Genomic DNA, 23,910 nt, shown 5'->3' on the forward strand with positions numbered 1-23,910 from the left:
TCTGCTCAATCTAATGGCTAAAAATAATAAGCAATTAAATATGAAGAGAGAGAATAATACTCATTAATTTTAACCATTAGATTGACAAGAATTAGTGGTCAAAATATGAAGAATAATACTCATTAATTTTAACCATTAGATATTATAATCACATTCTACCATTAGATTTTATCCAATAATATCCAGTGATTAAAGAATAATACTCATTAATTTTATCCAATAATGGATCTTTATTTTAAATCCAGTAAGAAGATTTTTAAATCTAATGGTGATATTTTTTCTCTCTCCTCCAACATTTATTTTAAAATCTAATTGTTCAGAGTTATTCTCATGTTCTCACATAAAATGTCATTCTCATATGATACGTTCTCTCTCTCTCTCTCTCTCTCTCTCTCTCTCTATATATATATATATATATATATATATATATATATATATATATATATATATATATATATATATATATATATATTTATATAACAATAAATTATTTTATGTAGTCAAAAGTTGTTATCAACAGATAGACAATTTTGCATTGAAAGTTTTAATACCTATCAAATGTATTCATTTTTTTAACGTTATATGGTAAGTTATAAATTTTTAATCAATTAATATTACAAATATTATTTCCAAAAGATGATTTATGAAATTTTCACCTTTGAGTATTATATCAGTTATATAAAATCATAAGGATAAAAATATAAATTATTAATAAAACCTCTCCCCTCCCATCTTGAACAAAACATATTTTTAACCAAAATTCATTCATTCCCCTCCTCTCGTTTGAACCAAACATACATATAATTAATAAAAATCTCTCCCATTCCCTTCCCTCCCCTCCCATTCCCTCCATTAAAATCCCTCCCCTCTCACCCCCCTCGTTTGAACCAAACAGACCTTTAGTCTTTCATTTTAAAAGTCGGATTTTTGTCCGTAAACTTTATTTCACTTCAAATTTTTATGGTCCTCTCTAATTTTTTATTGATATTTTTTAATTAGTAAATATATAGATAAATTAATTAGTAATAATTTTAATTGAAATTATTTTAATTAATATATTAAAATTTCAAAGAAATATAATGTCCCTAACCTTTATGGTCTAGGGATCTTCTCATTTGGAATGCCAATAAACAACAATATAGAGGCTAGACTTTTTTCTAGATCAAATGGTATGAAACTCTTTCTCTGAAACAAAATCAAAACCAAACAACGCCTTAACCTAATAAGTTATATGGTTGGGTTGCTTCATCATTGAATTATCTTAGGAGTTTCTCATTACACCATGTAGTGGTGAAAATCACTCTTGAAAATCTCAAAATACCCTTCGGAGATGCATCTTCGAATGCACTACAAAAGAGGTGTTTTCGGAGATGCGTCTCCGAAAGCACCATTTATACGTTTTAAAGGTGTTTCGGAGATGCATCTCCGAATTAACCACTGGCAGTGATTTTGTTTTAGAAAATTATCAAAGTTAAGTTTTGATACGGATAATAAAAACGTGATTGAAATAAAAGCGTAAACGATAATAAACGATAAGCACAACGATAACAAACGATAATATGTTATTCTGAAAATAGTAAAATATTATACAAATATTGTTTAGGAATAAAAAAAGCATAGCCTACTGCCTCAGGTCCTCCCCTCTCAATGATCCCTAAATCTAAAGCCTCATGCCCAATCGCCTGTATTCATTGATAGATCGGTAAAACATCAGTGACATGGTCATCCTCGGCCTGTTGGTTCTCCAAAATCTCCTCATGAGTTGGCCTAAGTGGACGTCCAGGAGCATCTGGTGTAATGATAGGGTGTGACACTATGTATAACCATGCCATGTATCCCTCTACACAATTCCAACTGCTGGATATCTGCATCATCCGATAGTCCTGTGGAACCAAATGCTTCTCCCAATCATCAAAGATCTCATCGGGATCCCAAAAGACAATGGTGTCGAGAGCATCTTGAGATGGAGATCTGGGTATCATCTAGACATATCCAAACTTTCGTGTGCATCACTCTGGCAGATACCTGACCATAGTGACAGTCTAACTTGCCAGCCACCCAGAGTACAAAGAGATGGAGTCGAATGGGATAACCTCTATGTCCTTGAACAACGTCCATATGATGTCATCATGAACAGTCTGGTCGAGGTACACCCGGAACGGAAGTACAACTTGATTCCCTCTATAGGGGAGATACATGGAAGCCCTCGACATAACCTCTGTATAGACAAAATCAAGATCAAAACCATGAATGCGATGGAAGTGAGAAATCCCCCCTGCTTTCCTTCTTCCATCTCTCTATGAGTGCCTCCTCCATTCTGTGGCTAATGGTGTTGTAACCGGAAGAACATATCCTGAAAGTCCGGAGGCAATAATGGAATCCCTAAACAAATTAACATCAATTAACTTATATTAACTAATCTATATACCAAATTCAAATTAACATTAATATCCAAACATGCTAATTTGAAATCCATAATCTAGGCCACATAGCCTTAAAACAACATAACCAAGATCTCAACCAAATACATCAGAATATCCAACAAAACATAGGAAATAGAAATATCCAAACATAAGCATAAGTCTAAAACAAACCCCCAAGTGTTACATGATCAGAGCACATGACTCGCTACCTAATTCAATAACAAACTCAGGAGCTCCTTGGCTAAATCCTCGGACTGGCTACTACTCGTCTGAACCTGCATGTTACCAACAAAGGGCAACATTCAAACAGAAGGGTGAGAATTCAAATTATTATAGAAAACATAATAATGTGAAATGCAAATATGAACAAGCATACATTTCACAATTCATCACTCTTCATAAAAATATACTTTTATAACCATACATCAAAGTTAACATGTTTTATCATTAAACAACTAAGTTCCATCATTTAAGTAATTATATCTAATTACCAATTCAACAATTGTAATCCACTAATGAAATACTATCAAGTATACAATTATCACACAAAATTTCACATTATGCATCACTTATCATGTAATTAATCCACACCAATCATATTTCAAAATCAGACAAAACACAATTCACACTGACACATGCGACTCAAGTGTGACTCTATGCAATATGCATGTGGATCCCATCCGTTATCATTTCCGGTCATGCCGATTGTCTTTCCTCTATAGACTAGATAACCACCTCAAAAGCCTCTTTCCGCGTTATGTAACACCCTTTTTATAACCCCAAATTATAACATACAATTCACAGAGTAATCATGCATAAATTAAAAAGGGCGTCACATGTTATTTTCATCACAATGAAAACCTAGAACAATCACACAAACATGCACCTGATCATTTCATAACACGACTCGAAATCTCATGCTTTCACAATTATGCATATCGCACGCGGAAGAATTAAAACTCAAAACATTTCAATGTTTATATCCCATACTATAATCATCTACCAAATTCTTAATAACATATCATACCATTAAATGTCATAAGAATCCAACAATAGGCAACATAGTCATCAACATAACACATCCACATTATCATGTTCATCCCAATAAGGATGACAACAAATCTAAACATCAAATAACATGAGTTCAAATAAAAATCCCCTCCTAAGTGTGACATGATCAGAACATATGACCCACTACCTAATCTAGAAACAACTTAGAAGCTCCTCGTCCAAATCCTCGGATAACTCGCTACTCGTTGGAACCTGCACGTTATCAACAAAGGATAACATTCAAACAGAAGGGTGAAAATTCAAATTATTATAGAAAACATAATATGGGAAATGTAAAACACAACAAGAATACATTTCGCAAATTCATCACTCTTCTTAAAACATGCATTCATAAACCATATATCAAGGTTAACATGTTTAGCTCATTTAACAAGGTTCCATACTTCGAGTAATCATGTCCAATTACCAAACAACCATTGTAATCCTTTCAAGGAAATGCAATCAAGTATGCAACATCAAATCAGAAATATCTACATATATGCATATCTCATTAATACATATATATTCATATTCACATCACATATGTTTCATTCACATATATCGCATCCACAACACATTCCACAATTCACGTCAAATGATTCACCAAATTCACATATATACATATCAACCAAAATCATTCCACACAAATCATATCACATAATCACACATAACAACATTTCACACCAACACGTGTGACTCAAGTGTGACTATATGCAATATGCATGTGGATCCATCTATTACCATTTCCAGCAAGCCAATTGTCATTCTCTACAGACTAGATAACCACCTCAAAGCTTCATACTCGTTAAGCTTTCAAACCCCATACTCGTTAGGTTTGGGACAAGCAAATAATCTCCACGAGATTACCCGACATTACCTCTTTCAAAGACCTCAAAGCCCCATAATCGTTAAGCTTTCAAACCCCATTCCCGATAGGTTTGGGACAAGCAAATAATCTTCGCGAGATTACCCAACATTTCCACTTTCAAAGACTCATGCTTGTGTACGTGTGCAACAAAACAAGACTCATGCATTTAAGACGATCTCTCTATCTCTTAAACTACGCAATCACATCTTTACAACTTTGCACAACATTACACAACATGAAATTCAATCCAATCTCAAACATTAATTAGCATTTAGCAATCAATCACATAATTCATGACATTAACATCACATAATTCATCCATGAACATTTATCATACAAGATTCACCTATAACATACACACATAATTACATGTTATTCTAAATTAACATCATAATAAAATTAAACAACTTCCAACCAAACCTACTCTATCATATAGATAATCTCATTAGCTTCCTAATGCTTTGAACGGCGCATAAAATGGAGTTACAGATCAAAAGTTATGGTCTTTACAAAATCTGCCAAAAATGGAAAATCTACAAGCCGATGCAAGGGATTCATAGATCGACGCATGGATGTTTTCTACCCCTCTCTGTTTAGCTCAGGTCGACTCATGAGTCGATGCAAGGGATTCTACAAGTCGACGCACATAATTCATAGGTCGACGCATGCTAAAGGAAAATGGATTTTCTGCCTTTTGGGTTGCTCAGGTCGACCCAGGCTTTTGTGTAGGTCAACCTACCCTGCGTAAAACTCAGAAGTCACCATTTTTCTTTCTCATTCCCCTCATACAACAACCACTATGCCTCATACAATTTATACATCAATTTAACATACATATAAGGTTCCTAAACATGTTTCTAACCATGGGTCATCCATACAACACATTGAACATGAACAAATCACAAAATCCAATTGATTTCACATAAACCCTAACATTTCTAAATTCATGAAATTGAAGAATAGAAAGCATACACAACATTACCCAATCATATAAACTACAAGAACTTGGATTCTAACCCTTACCTCTATTCAAATTCCTCCAATCTTCAAGAATCTCACAATCCTCTTCTCTTCTCTCTTCTACTCTTTCTCCAAAATGAATGTTATGAGAACTAACCTAATTTCTCTCTTACTATCTTACTCATATAAATGGTCTTAACCCACAATCTATTCTTTCTAACTAAATTAGGTCCATTAGCTATTTTCTTATTATTCTACTAATTACTCAAATAGCTCAATTAACATAATAGCACATAATTAATTAATTATCACCCCAAACAATAATTAAATAAAACAAATAATTATCAAAACACCTAATAATTCTAATTAAATAAATATCTAATAAAATTGGGATGTTACACGTTAAGCTTTCAAATCTCATTCGACGTTAGATTTGGGACAAGTAAATAACCTTCGTGAGATTACCCAACATTGCCACTTTCAAAGACTCATGCTTGTGTACGTGTGCAACAAAACAAGACTCATGTATTTAAGACGATTTTTCTATCTCTTAAACTACACAATCACATCTTTCCAACTTTTCACAACATTACACAACATGATTTCAATTCCAAACATTGCATCCAATAGCACACACAATCAATCACATGTATTTAAACTTAGCACAACATGTATTTAAACTTAGCACAACATGTATTTAAACTTAGCTCAATTTACATCATAATAGACATATATTCAAGGATTAAGATTCTCTTGGAAATTCATCCATACACTACTCATAATCATGCCAAAAAATTAATTAAAACTCATATTAATTAATCATAAATCAACAACGTGAAGTTTTCAAAAAGCCAAAGCAAGAAATAAAAATATTCATTTCCAAGCTATAGGCCGTGCTACGCGCCCATAAGCTCGCTACACGCGCTAAATCAGAATGTCCAGCGCTACGCGCCTTCATAGCTCGCGACGTGCGCCAAGTTCTGCCAAAAGGTCTGTGCAGATTCAATCAGCGCGCTACACCGCGCGACGCGCCCTCTGCGTTTTCTACAAAAAATATGCTGTGGTGACAACAACCCCTTTTCTCCCATTTTCACTCAAAACTCGTTTCCAGTCCAAAATTAAACACGAATTTCATACTTATATCATATATATATATATATATATATCACATATAACTCAATATGATCACCAATGTCATATGAGTTATGCATTTTCATGGATTCTATTCATAAACTAGGGTTTCACATATAATCTCAAATTCATATGATATAATCAGACACACTCATAGAATAATGTATAGAAACATAAATACAAGCTAGAACATTCATCAGGCTAGAACATTCATCATCAAAATCATGTTTAAACTCACAAATCTATAGAAAGTAGCATAAAAGTTAGGGTTTACACATTTTCATGAAATTGCAAAGATTGAAGATAACACATACACAAACACATTACTCAATCATAGATTCTACAAGAATTTGGATTCTAACCCTTACATTTAGCTCTTAATCCACCCTCTTCAAGAATCAACTTCCTCTCCTCTTTTCTTCTCTATGCCTCTTTTCTCTTCTTTCTATCTTTTTCTAATTTAGGTTAAGTCATAAAATCCTCTTCTAACTCTCATTATCTCATTGGGCTTAACCCATCCACTATTCTCATTTCTAATTCAACCGAGCCCAATAGCTAATTCTAATATAATTCTACCATTTATTAATTAGCTAAATAACATATTACCACACAATTAAATAAAACACACAAACAATTATCAAATATCAAATAATCCTAATTAAATAAAATCTAATAAAAAATAGGGTGTTACACTCATCATAATAATTATTTAGAAAACTTGGACACAAGAAATGATATCAGGTTTCAAAATGATAAAGTTAACTTTGATAGAGACATTATTCATGTTAAACAATTGATCTATATGAGATCTAGTTCTTTTCAAAGGGAACATGTATTCTTCTACTCACGAGTTTACAAGAACTAAATGGCTTGACATTAAATCTAGACCTCGTCCCGCACCTAGAATCATGCAATTAATTACTATTTCACTAGTCATAATAGGATTAAGAGAAACACTAATGGAGTTTCAAGAAGAAAACATAGAAATTCACCTTTTGGTGGCATATTTAGGAATAATTTTGGAACATTCTTGGGACTTTTCTCATCTAAGATTGAATTTTGCGTCTCTTTTCAAGATGAATTGCATGAATCAGGCTTGATATCGAATATGCTAACAAAATAAATTAGAGAAATCTTTGGCTCTAAATTGAGTCAATGTCTGTCATTTGTGCATTTTCTAATATGAATATTATCCTTTGACATCTTTTACTTAAATAGAAGAATATTTTACACATTATATGTTCCTTTAGATTCACAATATCTCACATTTTTTTCAGAGAGGAAAATGTATGTGCAGATAGATTAGTTAATTTAAATTTTTTATTTATTATAACACTTGGTGAAATTTACTTTCTATTTGTTCTTTTGAATATTTTTTCAGAGATAGGTTGAGCATGTCCAACTAATAATTATATTTTATGTCCCTCGTCCTTTTTGTTTTTTCTTTTTTTATTCAATAATGTATCTTTATTAAAAACACAAGTAATTTAATTTATATTTAAATAGATTATTCTACTATCCTATTTTTAAAGGTAATTTATCAATTAACATTGATTTAATATCAAATTTAGTTTGAATTCCTTAAAACAATTAATATGAATTTGGAAAGAGATAAGTTTATAAAAAAAGATAACTTTTATTTTAAATAGAAAAAAGAAAAATAAAAGATAAAAATAAAAAATATATAAATTTGTTTTTTCTCTTTGTTTCATATAGACCATCAAATTAGGGTGTTCATGAGAACGGGTCGACCCACGAACCCGATAACTCAAATCGAACCAACTCATAAATTATTCGAACCCGTTCATTTACGGGTATATCCAACTCAACCCGTAACAACCCATATAGTTTTGGTTTGGGTATCGAATTTTGAGTTTTGCAACTCGCGGACCCGTTGATGCAACCCATTGATGTTACATTAATAATTTTTTATTTTATTATTATTATTTTAAATAAAAATATAAAATTATTATCTGAATACTAACCATAATTTTTCAAAAAAGTTTTATTCTCCATCAATAATACTATTAAGTAAATAAGTTTATGTAATTCTAAGACTAAATGTTGTTTCTTATTTTCTTTTGTATCATTTCCAACTTACGTATTTTATAAAAATAATGTGCTATATGGTGTTATGTCATATTGATGAATATTATTAGATATTATATGATGTGCTTTATCCATTTTGTGTGTTAGAAATGAGTATAAATGTACTGAATTGTGTTACAATATTTTTAAACTGAAAAAAATTATTACTTTTTAATTTAAAACACAACCCAAGAATCCAACTCAATTCAACCCATAAATGAACGTGTCGGTTTGGATTGATTTTAATAATCAAATTATTGGTTGGACGACGAACCTAACCCATACAAATTTGAACGAATTAGACCAAACCCGATCCAACCCAACTCATGTACACCCCTACATCAAATATAGAGGTCTAAACTTATCCATTAACTCTACTCTTTTTGACTACATTAATTAACCTACCTAAATAATTAATACATTGCACTTATAATATCATTTGTTATGAAATGAATTTAAATTTTTCAAAAACATTTTAGACTTTGTCAAATACAAAGAATTATTTTTATAAAAGAAACAAATTTTGAGTTGGAGAAAAGAGAAAGTTTTAAATTGCCACTGACCAAAAACAAAACACATTCATGTTATTTCGTGCCCCCTTGAAATTATAAATAGAGCTATTCAATTCAATTCAATACAATACAATACAATACAAATCAGTTATTTATTCTCTCTTTTCGCTTCCAAGTAGCCACCGCCTCTCTCTCCAATTTCGTTCTTCTTTCTCAGTTTCCGCATCAATGTTCGCATCATTCATGCCGCGGTTTTGAGGTTTGTTACTGTCACCATTTGACTCATGCAACAGTTAATGCTCAATTATGTCTGTGTTTCAAATTGTTGTGTTTTATTATTTGAGATCATTGATATTTGACTTTGGAGTGTGTTAGAAATTTCATGTATTGATATTGAATTTATCAAATTAGTATCATTTTAGATTTGTGATCACATCAATTTTATTGAACTATTCAACTGTGTTTTTACTAGGTATAGTCTCCATGTAGAGTGACTAACAAATTTCACTTTTTAAATTCATGGAATAATTAATGTATCTGGTAAGCAAATTTCACTTTTTAGATTCATTGAATAATTAATGTATATGATCTATATGAAGACCAGATACATTAATTATTCCATGAACCTAAAAAGTGGAATTTGATTATAATATGAGACAGGGTACTATGTATTTTCAATTAAGATACTCAGAAAATTAATTAGGATTTTTTTATGGGTGTGATTCTGGGGGTAGGTTGAATTTTTCTTGATGAATATTTGGGATATTTTGGTTACGTGATAACTGGTTTTCAACTGAGCAGGTGAAAAAGTTATTGGTGGAGATTTAAGAAGGAGAAAGATTTACTGCATACACAACTCTGGCCAATTTTATAGAGATAGCTGCATCTACTGGAACAGACTTTGATCTTGTGTTTTTCGGTTTCGGGTTTTGTTCTCACAGGTTTCCAGATATTGTTCTGTTCCATCCTATGGATTATGGCTAACAATCGATACAATGTGATTGCTTTTGAGATGGAAGTGGTAATTTGATTTCATAGAAAGTGTGAGAATAGGTTTTGTATTTTGAGATGGCAATGTTTAGGTGCTTTTCGATTTCGAATGAGACTAAGGTGAAAAAAAAGGTAAGAGTCAATTGGATTTGAATATAGTGTTGTTTTGTTTTGTGTTGTGTTGTTACTTTAACATTTGTGATTAACCTGTTTTAGTTTTTCTATGTTGGTTGTTTCTTAGGCTGTGAAAGAAAAATCTTCGAAAGAGAGTTTCAATACTCTAATTTCCAAACTACAACACTCGGTGTCATCTGAGTCGCGTGATTTGGAGCGAACCACTTTTGATCTTACTGTAACCAATGGTTTTCAGAAAAACTCGGGGAGCAATGTTAGGGTTATGCGTCTTGAGAGTCCTGTGAAAGCTGGAAACTCGCCCTCAATCAAGAGGGAGCTCTCGGATTTTGATCTTCAATCTGATGAACCTGTTGCAAACAAGGAAGTTGATGATCCGAAAGAGAAAAGCCAAGTCAACGCTGAATTGGAAGATCGAAGCGATGAATACAGCCGAAAGAATGATGATACAAACCGTAGTGGACATGTGAGTGATCCTGGTATTGGGAAATCTGATTTTCTAGGTTCTCCAAAGCTCAAGCGGTCGTGCTCGAACATTGAAAATAATGATGTTCACAGGCAGATGAATGAATACTTATCTCCTTCAAATTCGCCATCTTTTGAAGACTTTCGCGATTTATTGGCAAACCCGATGGTTAATCTTAAGAGGTCTAGGTCTGTGAAAAGTGACTACAGTGCTGATAGAGTAATGTTGAAACGACATTCTTCGAGTCAAGTACTTCCTTCTGGAAGTAAAAAATTGCGGTTGAAGTTGTTCCTCTGGAGTCAGAGGAACATACATAGAACATTCTCTAGAAAATCGAAAATTGTTCCTGCTATTAGTTCTCTAAGCGATCAACTAGGGTATTCTTCCGACACCCTCGAAGCAAAACAGTTGAAGGGAATGAAACATTTGCAATCCTCTGTGTCCTTTCCTGCGCAATCCATTAGTAAAATCATCAATGGCGATGATCAAATGCAGAACAGATTTCGTAACCAATGGCTTGCTTTCTCGACAGAATCATCTTCTTATGCCAGGGTGGATGCATGGGTCAAAGATCTTGAAATTCAGGAACCAGTTCTCGAGGACGGTGTTCTTGATTACAACGCCGGAAGCATTTCCTTCCCATCTTTTCCTGATGCAGGTAGATCAATGATAGGAAGCACATCTCAATTGTTTGATACAAATTCCAATCTTTCAAAGGATATTTTGAAAGCCAATAGTATAGTCCAGTCTCTGAATCCAGGTTCATCGGTTGCTCACATATCCGGCTTTGGTATAAAAGCCATCCCCGCAATATCATACTTCTCCAATCTCCGCTCTGTCAATTTGTCCAGCAATTTCATAGGTATGGTAACTCCGCGAGTAGAATGCAGTCTTAGTGCTGCATAAATTAACAACTAAACTAACTCAATTTATTGAACTTCTTATTTATTATTGTTCTGCAGTTAGCATCATACCAGGATGTCTCCCAAAGAGTGTTCAAACACTTAATTTATCAAGAAACAAGATTAGCACCATCGATGGCCTCAAAGAATTGACCCGATTGCGAGTACTTGACCTGAGTTACAACTGCATCTCAAGAATTGGACAAGGTTAGTTTCTATGTTAAAATACATTCATAGGGAATCTGGCTGTCCCAAGTTTGAATTTTGGCTTAAATAATCTATGGTAGGAATTTACTTACCTTACCTCCCGACTGTACAACATATATAAGGGTGGGACAACGAGTCTGGTCCGCCGGACATAAACGTTTTGCTCGCATTTTTTTGCGGGAAGGGCTAGGGTTTTAGACCCACACCTTCTAATGCTTGTCCCGTCCCACCCTGTTTTTGCAAGCACAATTATTAACATGAATATTTACAAATTTTAGGCTTTAGAGGTGCGGTGCTTGCCGGCCCGCCGCATCCCGCCCACTCTCATTTTTTTGTGGGGCAGACTATGGCTTTAGGCCCGCACCCTCAACTATGTCTACCCCGTTTATTTGCGTACTTTTGCAAGATGGGTCTAAACCGGTGGACATGCCCGTTTGTCAGCCTTGAGTACCTCTTATCAGGGTGCTCTTCCTCTAGGAACTTCAGACTTAAGACAAAATATAGGAATTTGCATATGAAATTTGTCGACCTTCATTGTTTATAACTCGTTACAATTGTTTGCAATGTGACTTATCAGGTTTATCAAGCTGTACACTTATCAAGGAGCTATATCTTGCTGGAAACAAGATAAACGATATCGAGGGGCTACATAGGTTGTTCAAGCTAACAGTTCTGGACTTGAGCTTCAACAAAATCACGACAACGAAATCGTTAGGTCAGCTCGTGGCTAACTACAACTCACTCCAGGCTCTTAATCTACTCGGAAATGCTATTCAAAGAAACATCGGTGACGAACAGCTACACAAATCTGTATCTGGTCTTCTTCCAAAGCTGGTGTTTCTGAACAAACTTCCCGTGTTTCTGAACAAACAACCTCTCAAGAATAAAAGGGCGGCACGGAATATATTTATCGAAAGTGTTGCCAATGCCGCACTTGGGAACAGCAAGAAACGGAGCTCCGAAAGAAGATCGATGAATCGAGTTGGTCAACTGCGAGAAGGATCGAGTGGGGCGTCAAAAAGCAGGAACGGGACAAGGAGGTGAAATTCAAGCGGATTGTTGCATGTAGAAGGAACAACTCATCACAGATACATGTTCAGTTTGGTGTTTAGAATGTTTCATTTGTATATAAATAAGAGGAGACTTATTTGGGTCTTTTACAATGCCTCATGTTTATACCATAATAAGAGGAAACTGTGTTATGTAATTGAATAATGTTTTTTGTTTTGTTAAGTATTGAAGTGAAGAGTTTGGAACTTGATATGATGATCTAGGTTTCATGATTTCTATGAATTTTATGTGAAAAAAGTTGTCACAAACAATTAAAATTGTAAACCTTTGTGTTAAAGTTAATGCTTCCTTTATAATATAGATAAAATGTTGCATGAAATTTAGGCCAAATATTGTAAAAACGAATAGGTAAAATGTTACATGAAAAAGGAAGAAAAAAATAAAATTTCCGACCTGCCGGATTCGAACCAGCGACCTAAGGATCACTATCAGGCGTCGCCTACTACAGTCCTCCGCTCTACCAACTGAGCTAAGGTCGGTTGATGATATAAATTTCAAAGAAAACTTACTAATAGCATTTATTTGTGAAGTAAAAACACAGTTCACATTTCTAACTTGTGTATGACTTTAAAAAAATACTATATTTTATTTATTTATTTTACTTTTATCGAAAAACTAATTGATTCCATTCTATTCTCATAGTTACAACTTACGTGCATCATTGTGTCATTTTCACTTTAAATCTTCAAATACATTGGTACTTAAATGTTGGTTTGTAAGGGATTAGTTTCTATAATCCATACCCATTAAAAACCAATAAATTAGAAACTAAAAATTAAAAAAAATATAAATGTCTAATATTTTTTTCGAAAATATATTAAATAAAACATTATCAAAGTTTTTGAATATTAGCAAATTAAAAAATTTATTAAATCAATGCCTTAAAGAAAAGTGTATCCACATAGTTCAAAGTATAGATTTATTATCCTAATTCATATTATAAGTATATAGTAACCTTTAAAATCGACGGTATCTAAAAATTTCTATGAAATGAAAATGTATTAACACGCATCATATTAATAGAGAAAGTAACTTACCACTAAGATAATATAGAGACATGTAAGTGCTATGTTATTACTTATTATAATGATAAAATGAAATCATATTAATAGAGAAAGTAACTTACCACTAAGATAACTAGTGTCTTACCCGTGCGTTCGCACGGGTACCCGTCGTTTTCGCGCATTGTAATTGAGAAAAATAAAAGATATTAGTAAAAGATTAAGTTTTGGGTAAAATTGAAAAAGTTATAAAAATAGTAATATTTTATTTGACAAATTACAATGAAGGAAATGAAGGAAAAGTTTTAAAATCGCAAATTTACAAATTATAATGAAGAAATATTCAATCAAATTATATAATTCAATTAGTGATAATTATTTAGTATAATTGATTAAACTACAAACTATTAGCCCAATCTCAAACTATCAGCTAAGGAGAATCGATTATTTTTGGCTAGCTAAGGAGAAAAATAATTATTTTGGCTCAATTATAACTACAAACTATCAGCCCAATCTCAAACTATTAGTTCTCTCTTGTAGGCCAATGAGAAACCACTACAAACTCCATTTATAATAATGATTCAATCAAAATACATAATTAATAGAAAAATACTTTTACCAGTAATTTCATGTTCTCGCTAATATTCATTATTTTGATAAGTAACTTCGTATTCCTGTTAATATTTCAAATTTATTCCCGTTAATTTTTAATATTTTGATCAATAACTTCATGTTCTTGTTAATATTCATTATTTTGATCAGTAACTTTGTGTTCCCGTTAATATTCATTATTTTGATAAATAAATTTGTGTTCCCGTTAATATTCCGAATTCGTTTCCGTTAATATTCAAAAAAAATTATGAATAACTTAATGTTTCTGTTAATATTCTAAAATTTATTAGTAACTTTGTGTTAATATTCCATATTTTGTCAATAACTCCGTGTTTCCGTCAATATTCAAAAATTTAAATATATATATATCATTGATCAACTTTTCAAATTAAAAATTTAAATTTTATAAATAAGAAACAAATAAGAGTATTTAAACAAATATTAATACTCAATTTAGTGTAATTAATTTTTTTTGTAGAAATTAATGTAATATATAAAAATTAATGGTAACTTAAAACGGTTTGATAATAATTTTATTTAAATATGATATAAAACACAATTACAACCATAATATATATTACTATTCTACCATAGATTTTGAGGACCTATTAAATTGTTAGAAGCTATTAAAAAAATGTTTCAGCAAGAAAAAAAATGCATCCAAAGCATGTAAAACCATAGCCTTGACGATTGTAAAAGTTAGAAAAAGGTATATCAAACACTTCACTTTAATATGTAAAAACACCTTAAAACATCTTTGGGCATTACCATAACATAACCAATTAAATGCCCTCTATTTTATAGGATCAAACCAATAGGTGTTGATTATGTGTAAAGCATTAACACTTGGAAAATATGCTAACGCTTAATAACAATTAAGGACACACAAAACAGGAGTTGACATATAAAAAAAGCACAAAACACATCATCTCAATACCATGCAAGACATATCATGGAAACGACAACCAAATACTCTTAGCTACATTTTACAACAACAAAAAATTGAATTTCAATAACAATACAATTAGTGTCAAGATGATGTTTTTACCAATATTTTGGCAAATAAACACCGTAAAAACTCTAAATACCAAATCTTTTCAAATTCCATCCATGAGAAACTAATATCCCCAAAATACAAACTCAAGTTCAATGAAATCTACGTTCTTTGCTCGCTCCTTCCGACCAGGGTAGAGGTGCTGGAGACACTTGGGCAGTATCTGACATGGAGAAACCTGTTCCTAATGGCCGTCTTCCATTATCAGTGTATAATGAAGTCACTACACCCTATTTTAGAAAAAAAATTGGCAAATTCTTGCAGTTTATTTACAAAAATAATCACAACATTCTAATGACGGTGATATCAATAAGTCAGGCAAACAAAAAAATATTTGCACATTTCGTAATAGTAACTTGGAAAGGCAAAAACTAAAATATACACCTGAAATAATAAAGACTATTAAAAAGAACAACCCCAGTTCCACCATAGCAGTTTCCATTGAAGGGTCGGACCCAATGTAGTTCTATAGGCAGGCAGCCTCTGTTGGCATTGGTAACAGGATGATTCCATGATTGAAACTTGTGATGTGACACATTAGACAGATAGATGATAGCAACTCTAACAATTGCATCAAAACCCCCAATCAGGTATTAGTATGCAAGGCTCCTATCAAAGAAAATAGTTAAATGAGACAATAGATACTGCCTTTACCATGATAAACACACTTATGGCATCACTTGAAACAGAAATAAATGTTGAAAGGAAAATGCCAAGAACCCACAGTTTCATGAGCCAACTGACACTAAACATACACGCACAATTCTATTATTTCCACACTCTGTGCGGCAAACATAATCACCCCAACCAATTTGACTTCCATGAATAGCAATCATTTCAGCGGCTCTTGCGTGCTCAACAGCAAACCACTCTGCCATTATAGCATGATGTTGACAACACAGTTAACAAAAACAGCAATGATCATAGTAAAAATAATCATATATTTGTGCATTCAATTAACAATTCCACATGAGCAGTAAATACTCTTCGAACTGCAAAGGGTTCTTACCGCATACATGCACTCATTAATTAGAAAATCTTCAAGCTCGCGAACATTTGTCACAGCTATCTCCTGCATCAATTGGTCATAGGGTAATACCTGAAAAACAGTTGAAATTGTAAATATAGATTCTAAAATCATATCAGTCACAATTCAAATAAAACTATAATGGAACCTCACAAGCATTGGGATAGATAGTTTGTTGAATGACTATAATGACTTCAGTTTTACTTACAGGGACAGATGTCGGTTTACAAAAAGTTAGCGCATCTGCTTCTTTTAGAAGAATAGGAGCCTCACAAGCCATCACAGGTGGTTCATGTCTGAAACCATAACAATAAAAGAATCAGTTACAAATTCATTCACAGCCTAAGAAATAAAGCACCAAGTAGTATTTCAAACCTGTGTAAAAAGTGGCTTATCTTTTGAGATGATTTAACCACATACAAAACCGACACCATTTCACCATCAACTTGAATCCTTCGACATTTCACTGCACTAACCTACAATCCAAACAAATAACCATATGACTGAACCCACACATAGCAACATCATTTCTCCGTATAGTTTAAAAAATATTACAAAATATCAAATTAAAATAATAACAATAGAATATTTCTTACATAGTATTCAGGAGATTTTTAAGTTTCCGACGGTGTTGATGCACTTTCACTCTCTTTAGGAAGTATTCCAAAACCATTTTATAATGTTAGTATTGCTATAGCTTCATTCGGAGCAACGAAAAACGGTGTTTTTGTTCCGTGCTCAGCAGTCAATTGAGGCCCTTCGTCATACAATTTCAGAATTCTTGCAACTTGCAAGACCTATAAAGCATGTGTATGGAAGATTTTTCTACCAGTGAAAGAAAATTCAAATCGAGAAGTTACCTGATCTTAATCTCCTGGACATTTTTATCAGAAATGGAGTACAACATTGAATAGTTTTTCAGGTCAAATACCTTGTATACACTATAGGACAAAAAAGAGAAGATATCAGTAGTAATAAACCTTGATATCTTATGTAACTATATCCTCCACGAATTGAAACATCACATTCGGCTGGTAGCCAATCTGTCCCTGTTGGATCACCAGTATTCAAATATCTGCATTTTAACCCTATTGTTGAAACATCACATGCTTTTACTCAAAAAAAGAAAGAGAAAAACAACACTTACTGCTTTATGTCTGGACTTCCAATTGTAAGAGAAATTCGATTGAATATCATCGGCAGCTTGTAAAAAACTCAAATCAACGTTAGTCTTTTCAGTGAGTGAAGGCTGAACAGAACCGTCAATAATTATCGTTTTGATACATTGCAAACATAATATGTATTATAGCGTCGTCATAGTGGAATTTAGAGAAATTGATAATGTTTTGCATAAACAGTTAAGTGCAAACTGTTGTCGAATTGTTGCTTAAGCAGTGCTATAGCACTTAGTGTAGCAGAAATTAATCAAGTTGCTATTTTTCCAATCTGCAGATAATCATGAATCATGATGGATCACATAATTATAAGAATGTAATACTTGATTTAAAGTGATTTAAAAGCCATACAGACCCAATACAATCTAGATAGTAATCCAAAAGTACAATCAAGAAAACATGGTTAAGTTGCACAATATTTATTTATTTTAACTCTTATAGATTTTCAGTTTCCTCATGTAAAAGACAAAGAGAAGTACATGTTTAGCATGGCTCTCACAATTTCAATGGCATTCACCTGGAAGTTGAATGTCAACTTTATCTTAACCAATAAAATTTCCATCCCATGATGACTTGTTGAACATTGCATTATCCTGGGCAATGCTTTCAAGACCTGCACCATGTCACAATTATTATTTAAATAAAGAGAACATATTATAGAAATTGACCATTATACTCAAAAGAAAGCCAGAAACCTTTGATTCCATTCACTTCCAGCAGAAACACAGCATGAAGCCTATTGAATGGATTAGGAACCATAACCTCATTCAACAGCAGAAAACAATACATTACCACTAATCAAATCTACATAACAGAAGTGTGGTTAAATTAAAGTACAATCCTTTGTTGTTCCCATCCTTTGATGAGTTTCTGCTTCTGTTGTAACAAAAATCGATTGATTGCTTTAAGTAACTTGGATTCAACATCTTTAGGAAAAAAACAGATTAGTGGGCATTATTTAAAAGAGAATGAAAAGAAACATATATGTCACAGATGTGCCGAACATGTTACCTTCATCATCGAAGATTACTTGATTAATGATGATGTTGTGTGTGTCAATCTCAAACTTTGTGAGTTCTTGAACCAATATTTCGGTTTCATAAAGCGAGAGAAATTCGGAAATGCAAGCACAGACAAAGGTTTTCAAGCATTTTACTCCTTCATTATTTGCATCTCATGTTGGTGGTTAGTTTCATTAGCTTTAAAGCATGCAACCCCGTCTTCTAACTCTCGGAACTGCTTTTCTCCTGAATCAAGCTGCCATTCCAATTTTGCCACATTTTCATGTGCCATTTCAAGATGCCCTTGCAATTAATGAGTCTCAAATGACCTATTCTCAAGTTCATTTCTTAATCTTGCAATATCATAATTTGATATCTTGAGGTGTTCATTAGCTACCTCTAATTGTTCCTCCGAATTTGCAATCTTGGTGCAATAATCTGAAACATGAGTCTCCAACTCAGCTGTTTGATTTTGCAACTCCTGTACCTGTCCATTTTTATATTCAAGTTCATCCTTATTCAGTTCTAATTCTTTCATCACATTATCAAGTTGATTCACACTTTTCTCAATTTGATTCTTCAACTTGATAGTCTCTTCTTCAAACAGTTGAGGTTTTAAATTGGAAACTCTTAGCTCTTCATCATTTTTTATAAACTTCTTAAGCAACTCATCATAACTTCTATTTTCTCTGTCTCCAAGAAAATGGCTCTATCTTTCCATATCAGTAGTGTCTGCTTTCAGCTTACCTTTAGAGGGTTCCTCATCATCGGTATTCACTGGCGTGCCCTGGTTACGGATTACAGACTTGGTAAAAGATTCAGGTTCTGAATCCAAAGAGGGTAACGAAGGTGATCCAGATCCTTCCTTCCCAGAAACGTCAGAGCTAACCCCACCCGAGCTAGGAGAGAAATCCAAATTGACAGATTGAATACCAGAATCTGGCTTTACCTTCTTCAAATATGGTGTAAAATATGGAGTCAACACTGATCTCTCTTGGTAAAGACCTTCACCAAAATCGCCAGAGCCCTCCATCTGAGATTCCTAGGATAGAAAAAATCTATGATAAGCATTCGTTGGAGAAAAAATAAATAAAAAACTCTAAAATGAAATATTTTTCCATTCAAAACATCAAACAATCAACATAGGAAGATTCATTCAACTCAAATAAATAGAAGTAGCATGAACAAAAGATTGGTTCGCAAAACCATTCAGTGAGACAATGACTAACATGATCATGCTTTATCTCATCATTTACCAAGATATGAAGAGAATCTAAAATAGTTTCATAAAATAAAACAGTTAATACAAACATGAGGTGTGTCGCATAGTTAATACGAACAACATCGTGAGCAGAGAACCAAAACGAATTCCCCGATCGGTTATTATATAGTCAAATAGCTATTGATCATTTATGTTGAAGGCAAAAAGGAATATTCACAATATTAAATGCAACCAAAAAAGGCATGTACCTCTTCTTCTCTAAACAACTTATTTTCTGTCTCCAAATGTCAAGATAGTGTCTTTTACCTTATCTTGAGAAGTTGAGGTCAGAAGATTCAAGGCTTTTTCCAATAAGTTCCTAAAACATAAATTATTCAATCAGCTTTCCAAGTCAATCAAAACGCAACAGTGTATGCAATACATACAACCAACAAATGAAAAGGATATAAAATGCAATAATAATATACCAGATCACCAGCATTATCCAAGTAAATTTGGACCACTGCATCTGCAAAAGAAGGATAAGAAGCGAAAACACATCTAAAACCATTTTCAGGATTTGCATTGCAATATCCTTACCATTATTGATGTTAGGGAAGAAATATGTAGAGAAAGCATACCTCATGTACAACATGCCCTCGTTCTTGAAGGTTATAGAAAGGAAGGACACTGTCATGAAGAAAAGTTGGAGTTAATTCATCCATTGACAATATGTTATCCTGCAAGTAAAAAAAATTCAATCAAACTCCACTCCCTAAAAACTCTGTGACTGAACTCTAGTGACAACCTTTTTAGCTCCTTCGCAAGCACTGGCATCCCGCAATAGAACTCACCTGCAAGTACTATGCATCGTTTTCTTGTTAAAAACTTACTAATATTATCGAGTAATAAAAACTAAATCGAGGTTTACAATCGTAATTGCAAATGCAATATTATAATTTGAGAGAAATGGTTCTGCATTTTTTGCAAGCAATTTATTACCTATTGTAGAATTCGGGTGTTTTGAAGCTATTAGTGTGAAAACTTTTTTCCAATCAGAGCTAGCAAAGTGTGTCCTCACCTACAATCAAAAAACAATAAATCGGTTATGTCCATGCCTGAGATGAAATCACTATGAATTGAAACAGTAATGGTTCTTAGAGTATTGAATTCAAATGCAATAATCCTCATAAAAAATAGCAGCAAATAAAAAATCTACATAATGGAAACAATGAATGAGAGAGAGAGAGACCTTATTGTCAAAAAAAAAAGGAGGACATCTTGAGGGAGAGGCTTGAATTTGTGATAAACACGACCAATAACTGTAGTAATAGTACCTTCGACGGTTCCAACAGCAGATCTCAAAGATCCCGAATTCTGTTTTGCATAATCATAAAGACTGGACATGCAAACAAAAGCATGAATAAAATAGTGTTATCAGCATGCTAAGACGAAATATTAAACAATTTAAACAGAGTGAACTTCACGAAATGGATCTCAAATCCATAGAGGTCACTACCGTTAAAACGGATTTTCACTGCTACAGCTATCCACTTCACCTTACAATCCGCTTTCATCCTATTCTTCTTCTGCAATATAGTAGTGAATTAATCAAACAGTGAGGTGATGGGAAGATTAAAAGAGATTACTACACTAAGAGAATAGAAATTGCCCATAGCTCAGTAAATAGATCAAAATATAAGTCCAGAACCACTGTTTGAACAATCGAAACCGATACACACCTATCTCATCGATTCCACCATTAACACAACAATTCGAGTGATAAGAAGAAGAGATAAACAGCGTACCTCGATTTTGTGCTCCCATAACAAACCGGTATTTTCTTCAAATCTCTTTCGCGTTTTGGGTTGGATACGTTATGTATCGTGATTTGTCTGCAGATCAAGCTTCTGTATTGACATCGAGAACCTATTGAAAATAAAAAACATACATCAGTAAGATTTGAATCACAACCCCATTGTTCACATAACCACTCACCGCTTAATTAAACCCGACAACTCTGAAGGGTCGTGAGAAAGCGAAACCAATCACCGCGAGCATCATCCTTCCGGCCAAGATCGACGCAGCCGCAGACACCATACAGGAAGATGAAATCGAAGAAGAAGAAAAAAAGTAAAAAAACCTCGACGCCTTTGGAGGAAGCAGCGGAAGCGCAAGCAATGGAAGGAAGCAAAATATCAGGATTGAGAATCAGGATTGATAGTGAGAAAGAGAAAAATAGGAGAGCGAAGAATCTGCCATAAAAACAGAAACGCAACGGATTGTGGATTGTAAACGGTTTGAGAATTTGGAAGAGGATGGTTGAAGGGCAGTTATGAGGAAAAATGATTTGAAAACGGTTTTGGGAATTTGGAAGAGAATGGTTGAAGGACAGTTACGATGAAGAGAGTGGAAATTGAAGAACGATTGAGGCTGTTTTGAGGATGCTGATGTGGATCAACCATAGAAGAGTTGCTGATGTGGATAGCCTAAGAAAGTCCCAAATGGTAGACTTTTCTTATATGATAGATGATAGATATAGAGACATGTAAGTGCTATGTTATTATAATGATAAAATGAAAGCACGTCATTTAGAGCATCTTCAATGTAATAACTAATTTTTGATTACTTGAATGATTTTAGGTAAGATCAATTATCACTTTGTTTTTAAGCAATTCTTTTTTTTTGTGAGAGGTTTTAAGCAACATCTAATCAATTTAAATCAATTTTACTCCAATGATAATTTTAATAAGTAATATTCCCTCCGTTTCACAATAAGTGTTCTCTTTGAGATTTTCACATTTTTAAAAAAAATAATTAATTATGTTTATTTTAATGATAAAATGAGTCTCATTTACTAAAATAACCTTATTAATAATAGATAGTGGAGTATTTAAATAAATTAAAATACAATAAATAAGGATAAGTCAGTGGAAAGAAATAATAAATATCACATTGATATTCTAAATGAACAAATAATTTAAGACAAATAAAAATACGAAAGAGGACATCTATTATGAGACGGAGGGAGTATATATGATCCAATCAATTTTTATTTGATCTCAAAATTATCAAAATTAATATTATTTAATAATATTAAGTAACACACTTTTTTATATTATTTCATAAAGTAATTTACACAAAAATTTAAACAACGAAAATGCTATATATATAATTCAATGATAAAAATGTTAACTTCCATAACTTATAAATTCATATATGAATTAAACAACCACAATTGAAGATGCCATTAGATAATCATATCATTCAAATAATAACACATCATTATTATATACATGATTAAATTTATAAAAATTTTAATATCTCATTTCACCACTTACACAAACAAATAGTCTAAATAATAACACACGTCATCATCAAGTACATGACTTAAATTTTAAATTTTCAATAGAAATCATTTGTACTACTTCAGACTCATAAGAATTTTGCCAGCAATGACTCCAAGAGCAAAAACAAAAATATGTATATTACAATATATAAATGAGGATATATTTTTAATATTTAAATATTATTATTAGAAGTTGTAATTCGATATTTTTTGAAAAGTTAGTATTCGACTGTGTCGAAGTAGTCAGTTGAAGTAGGAGTCAGTTGTATTCGACAGAGTCGAATACGACATTTAACTGTTGTCTCGAAGTCAAAATATAGCTTGAGTTATATGTTTTGAGTTTGGGTTGTATGGATTGAGCTTGGGCATTGATAGCGAATACAAATGATAAACAGAAGACTACACATAAGGATAAAAGGGAAAAAATGGAAAAGCTCTATTCTTGATTCACCAGTGTGTGGATCCTAACTTGTTCATGAAAATTATTGGAGAAGAAACAACTAAAGGAGTGTAGGACAAGTTAAAGAACTTGTAGGGCAAAGATGAAAAACTGAAAAAAGGGCGAAGTTGCAGACGTTGAAAAAGCAATTCGAGATGACTCAGATGAAGGAAGATAAACCAGTCTTGGAATACTTTTCACGTGTAGTTTTGTTGATGAACCAGGTGAAGGCGTGGGATGAATGAATTAAC

General features: G+C 32.8%; 1 protein-coding gene, 2 long non-coding RNA genes and 1 other non-coding gene across 7 annotated transcripts; 1 reads left to right on the forward strand and 3 right to left on the reverse strand.

Annotated features, from left to right (window-relative positions):
- The first annotated feature begins 9,138 nt into the window (after positions 1-9,138).
- Positions 9,139-12,995, forward strand: LOC131629256 (uncharacterized). 2 transcript variants are annotated; one of them, XM_058900058.1, is made up of 5 exons: positions 9,139-9,291; positions 9,834-10,154; positions 10,264-11,482; positions 11,583-11,729; positions 12,307-12,995. In XM_058900058.1, exons 2-5 carry the CDS (start codon positions 10,101-10,103, stop codon positions 12,771-12,773), a joined length of 1,887 nt encoding a protein of 628 aa, XP_058756041.1. In that variant the 5' UTR covers positions 9,139-9,291; positions 9,834-10,100; the 3' UTR covers positions 12,774-12,995. The 2 variants fall into 2 exon arrangements, with proteins under 2 accessions (XP_058756041.1, XP_058756042.1); XM_058900059.1 differs by having other exon boundaries at positions 10,393-11,482.
- A 192-nt stretch (positions 12,996-13,187) lies between these two features.
- On the reverse strand, positions 13,188-13,279 carry TRNAY-GUA (transfer RNA tyrosine (anticodon GUA)). Its single transcript is given in 2 exon segments — positions 13,188-13,223; positions 13,243-13,279. It is a non-coding gene; the product is annotated as a tRNA-Tyr (tRNA).
- A 3,976-nt stretch (positions 13,280-17,255) lies between these two features.
- LOC131629273 (uncharacterized) lies at positions 17,256-20,179 on the reverse strand. Of its 2 annotated transcripts, XR_009292001.1 has the most exons (6): positions 20,141-20,179; positions 18,681-19,712; positions 18,365-18,595; positions 18,187-18,282; positions 17,642-17,940; positions 17,256-17,569 (listed from the first exon to the last, which is right to left on the reverse strand). It is a non-coding gene; the product is annotated as an uncharacterized LOC131629273 (long non-coding RNA). The 2 variants fall into 2 exon arrangements; XR_009292000.1 differs by having other exon boundaries at positions 17,642-18,282.
- On the reverse strand, positions 20,173-21,995 carry LOC131629272 (uncharacterized). Of its 2 annotated transcripts, XR_009291999.1 has the most exons (8): positions 21,924-21,995; positions 21,680-21,800; positions 21,391-21,460; positions 21,124-21,270; positions 20,874-20,952; positions 20,513-20,611; positions 20,360-20,400; positions 20,173-20,250 (listed from the first exon to the last, which is right to left on the reverse strand). It is a non-coding gene; the product is annotated as an uncharacterized LOC131629272 (long non-coding RNA). The 2 variants fall into 2 exon arrangements; XR_009291998.1 differs by lacking the exons at positions 21,680-21,800; positions 21,924-21,995 and having other exon boundaries at positions 21,391-21,536.
- Positions 21,996-23,910: the final 1,915 nt, after the last annotated feature.

This window comes from Vicia villosa, unplaced genomic scaffold (genome assembly GCF_029867415.1).
Source record: "Vicia villosa cultivar HV-30 ecotype Madison, WI unplaced genomic scaffold, Vvil1.0 ctg.000540F_1_1, whole genome shotgun sequence".
NCBI classification, from domain to species: Eukaryota; Viridiplantae; Streptophyta; class Magnoliopsida; order Fabales; family Fabaceae; genus Vicia; species Vicia villosa.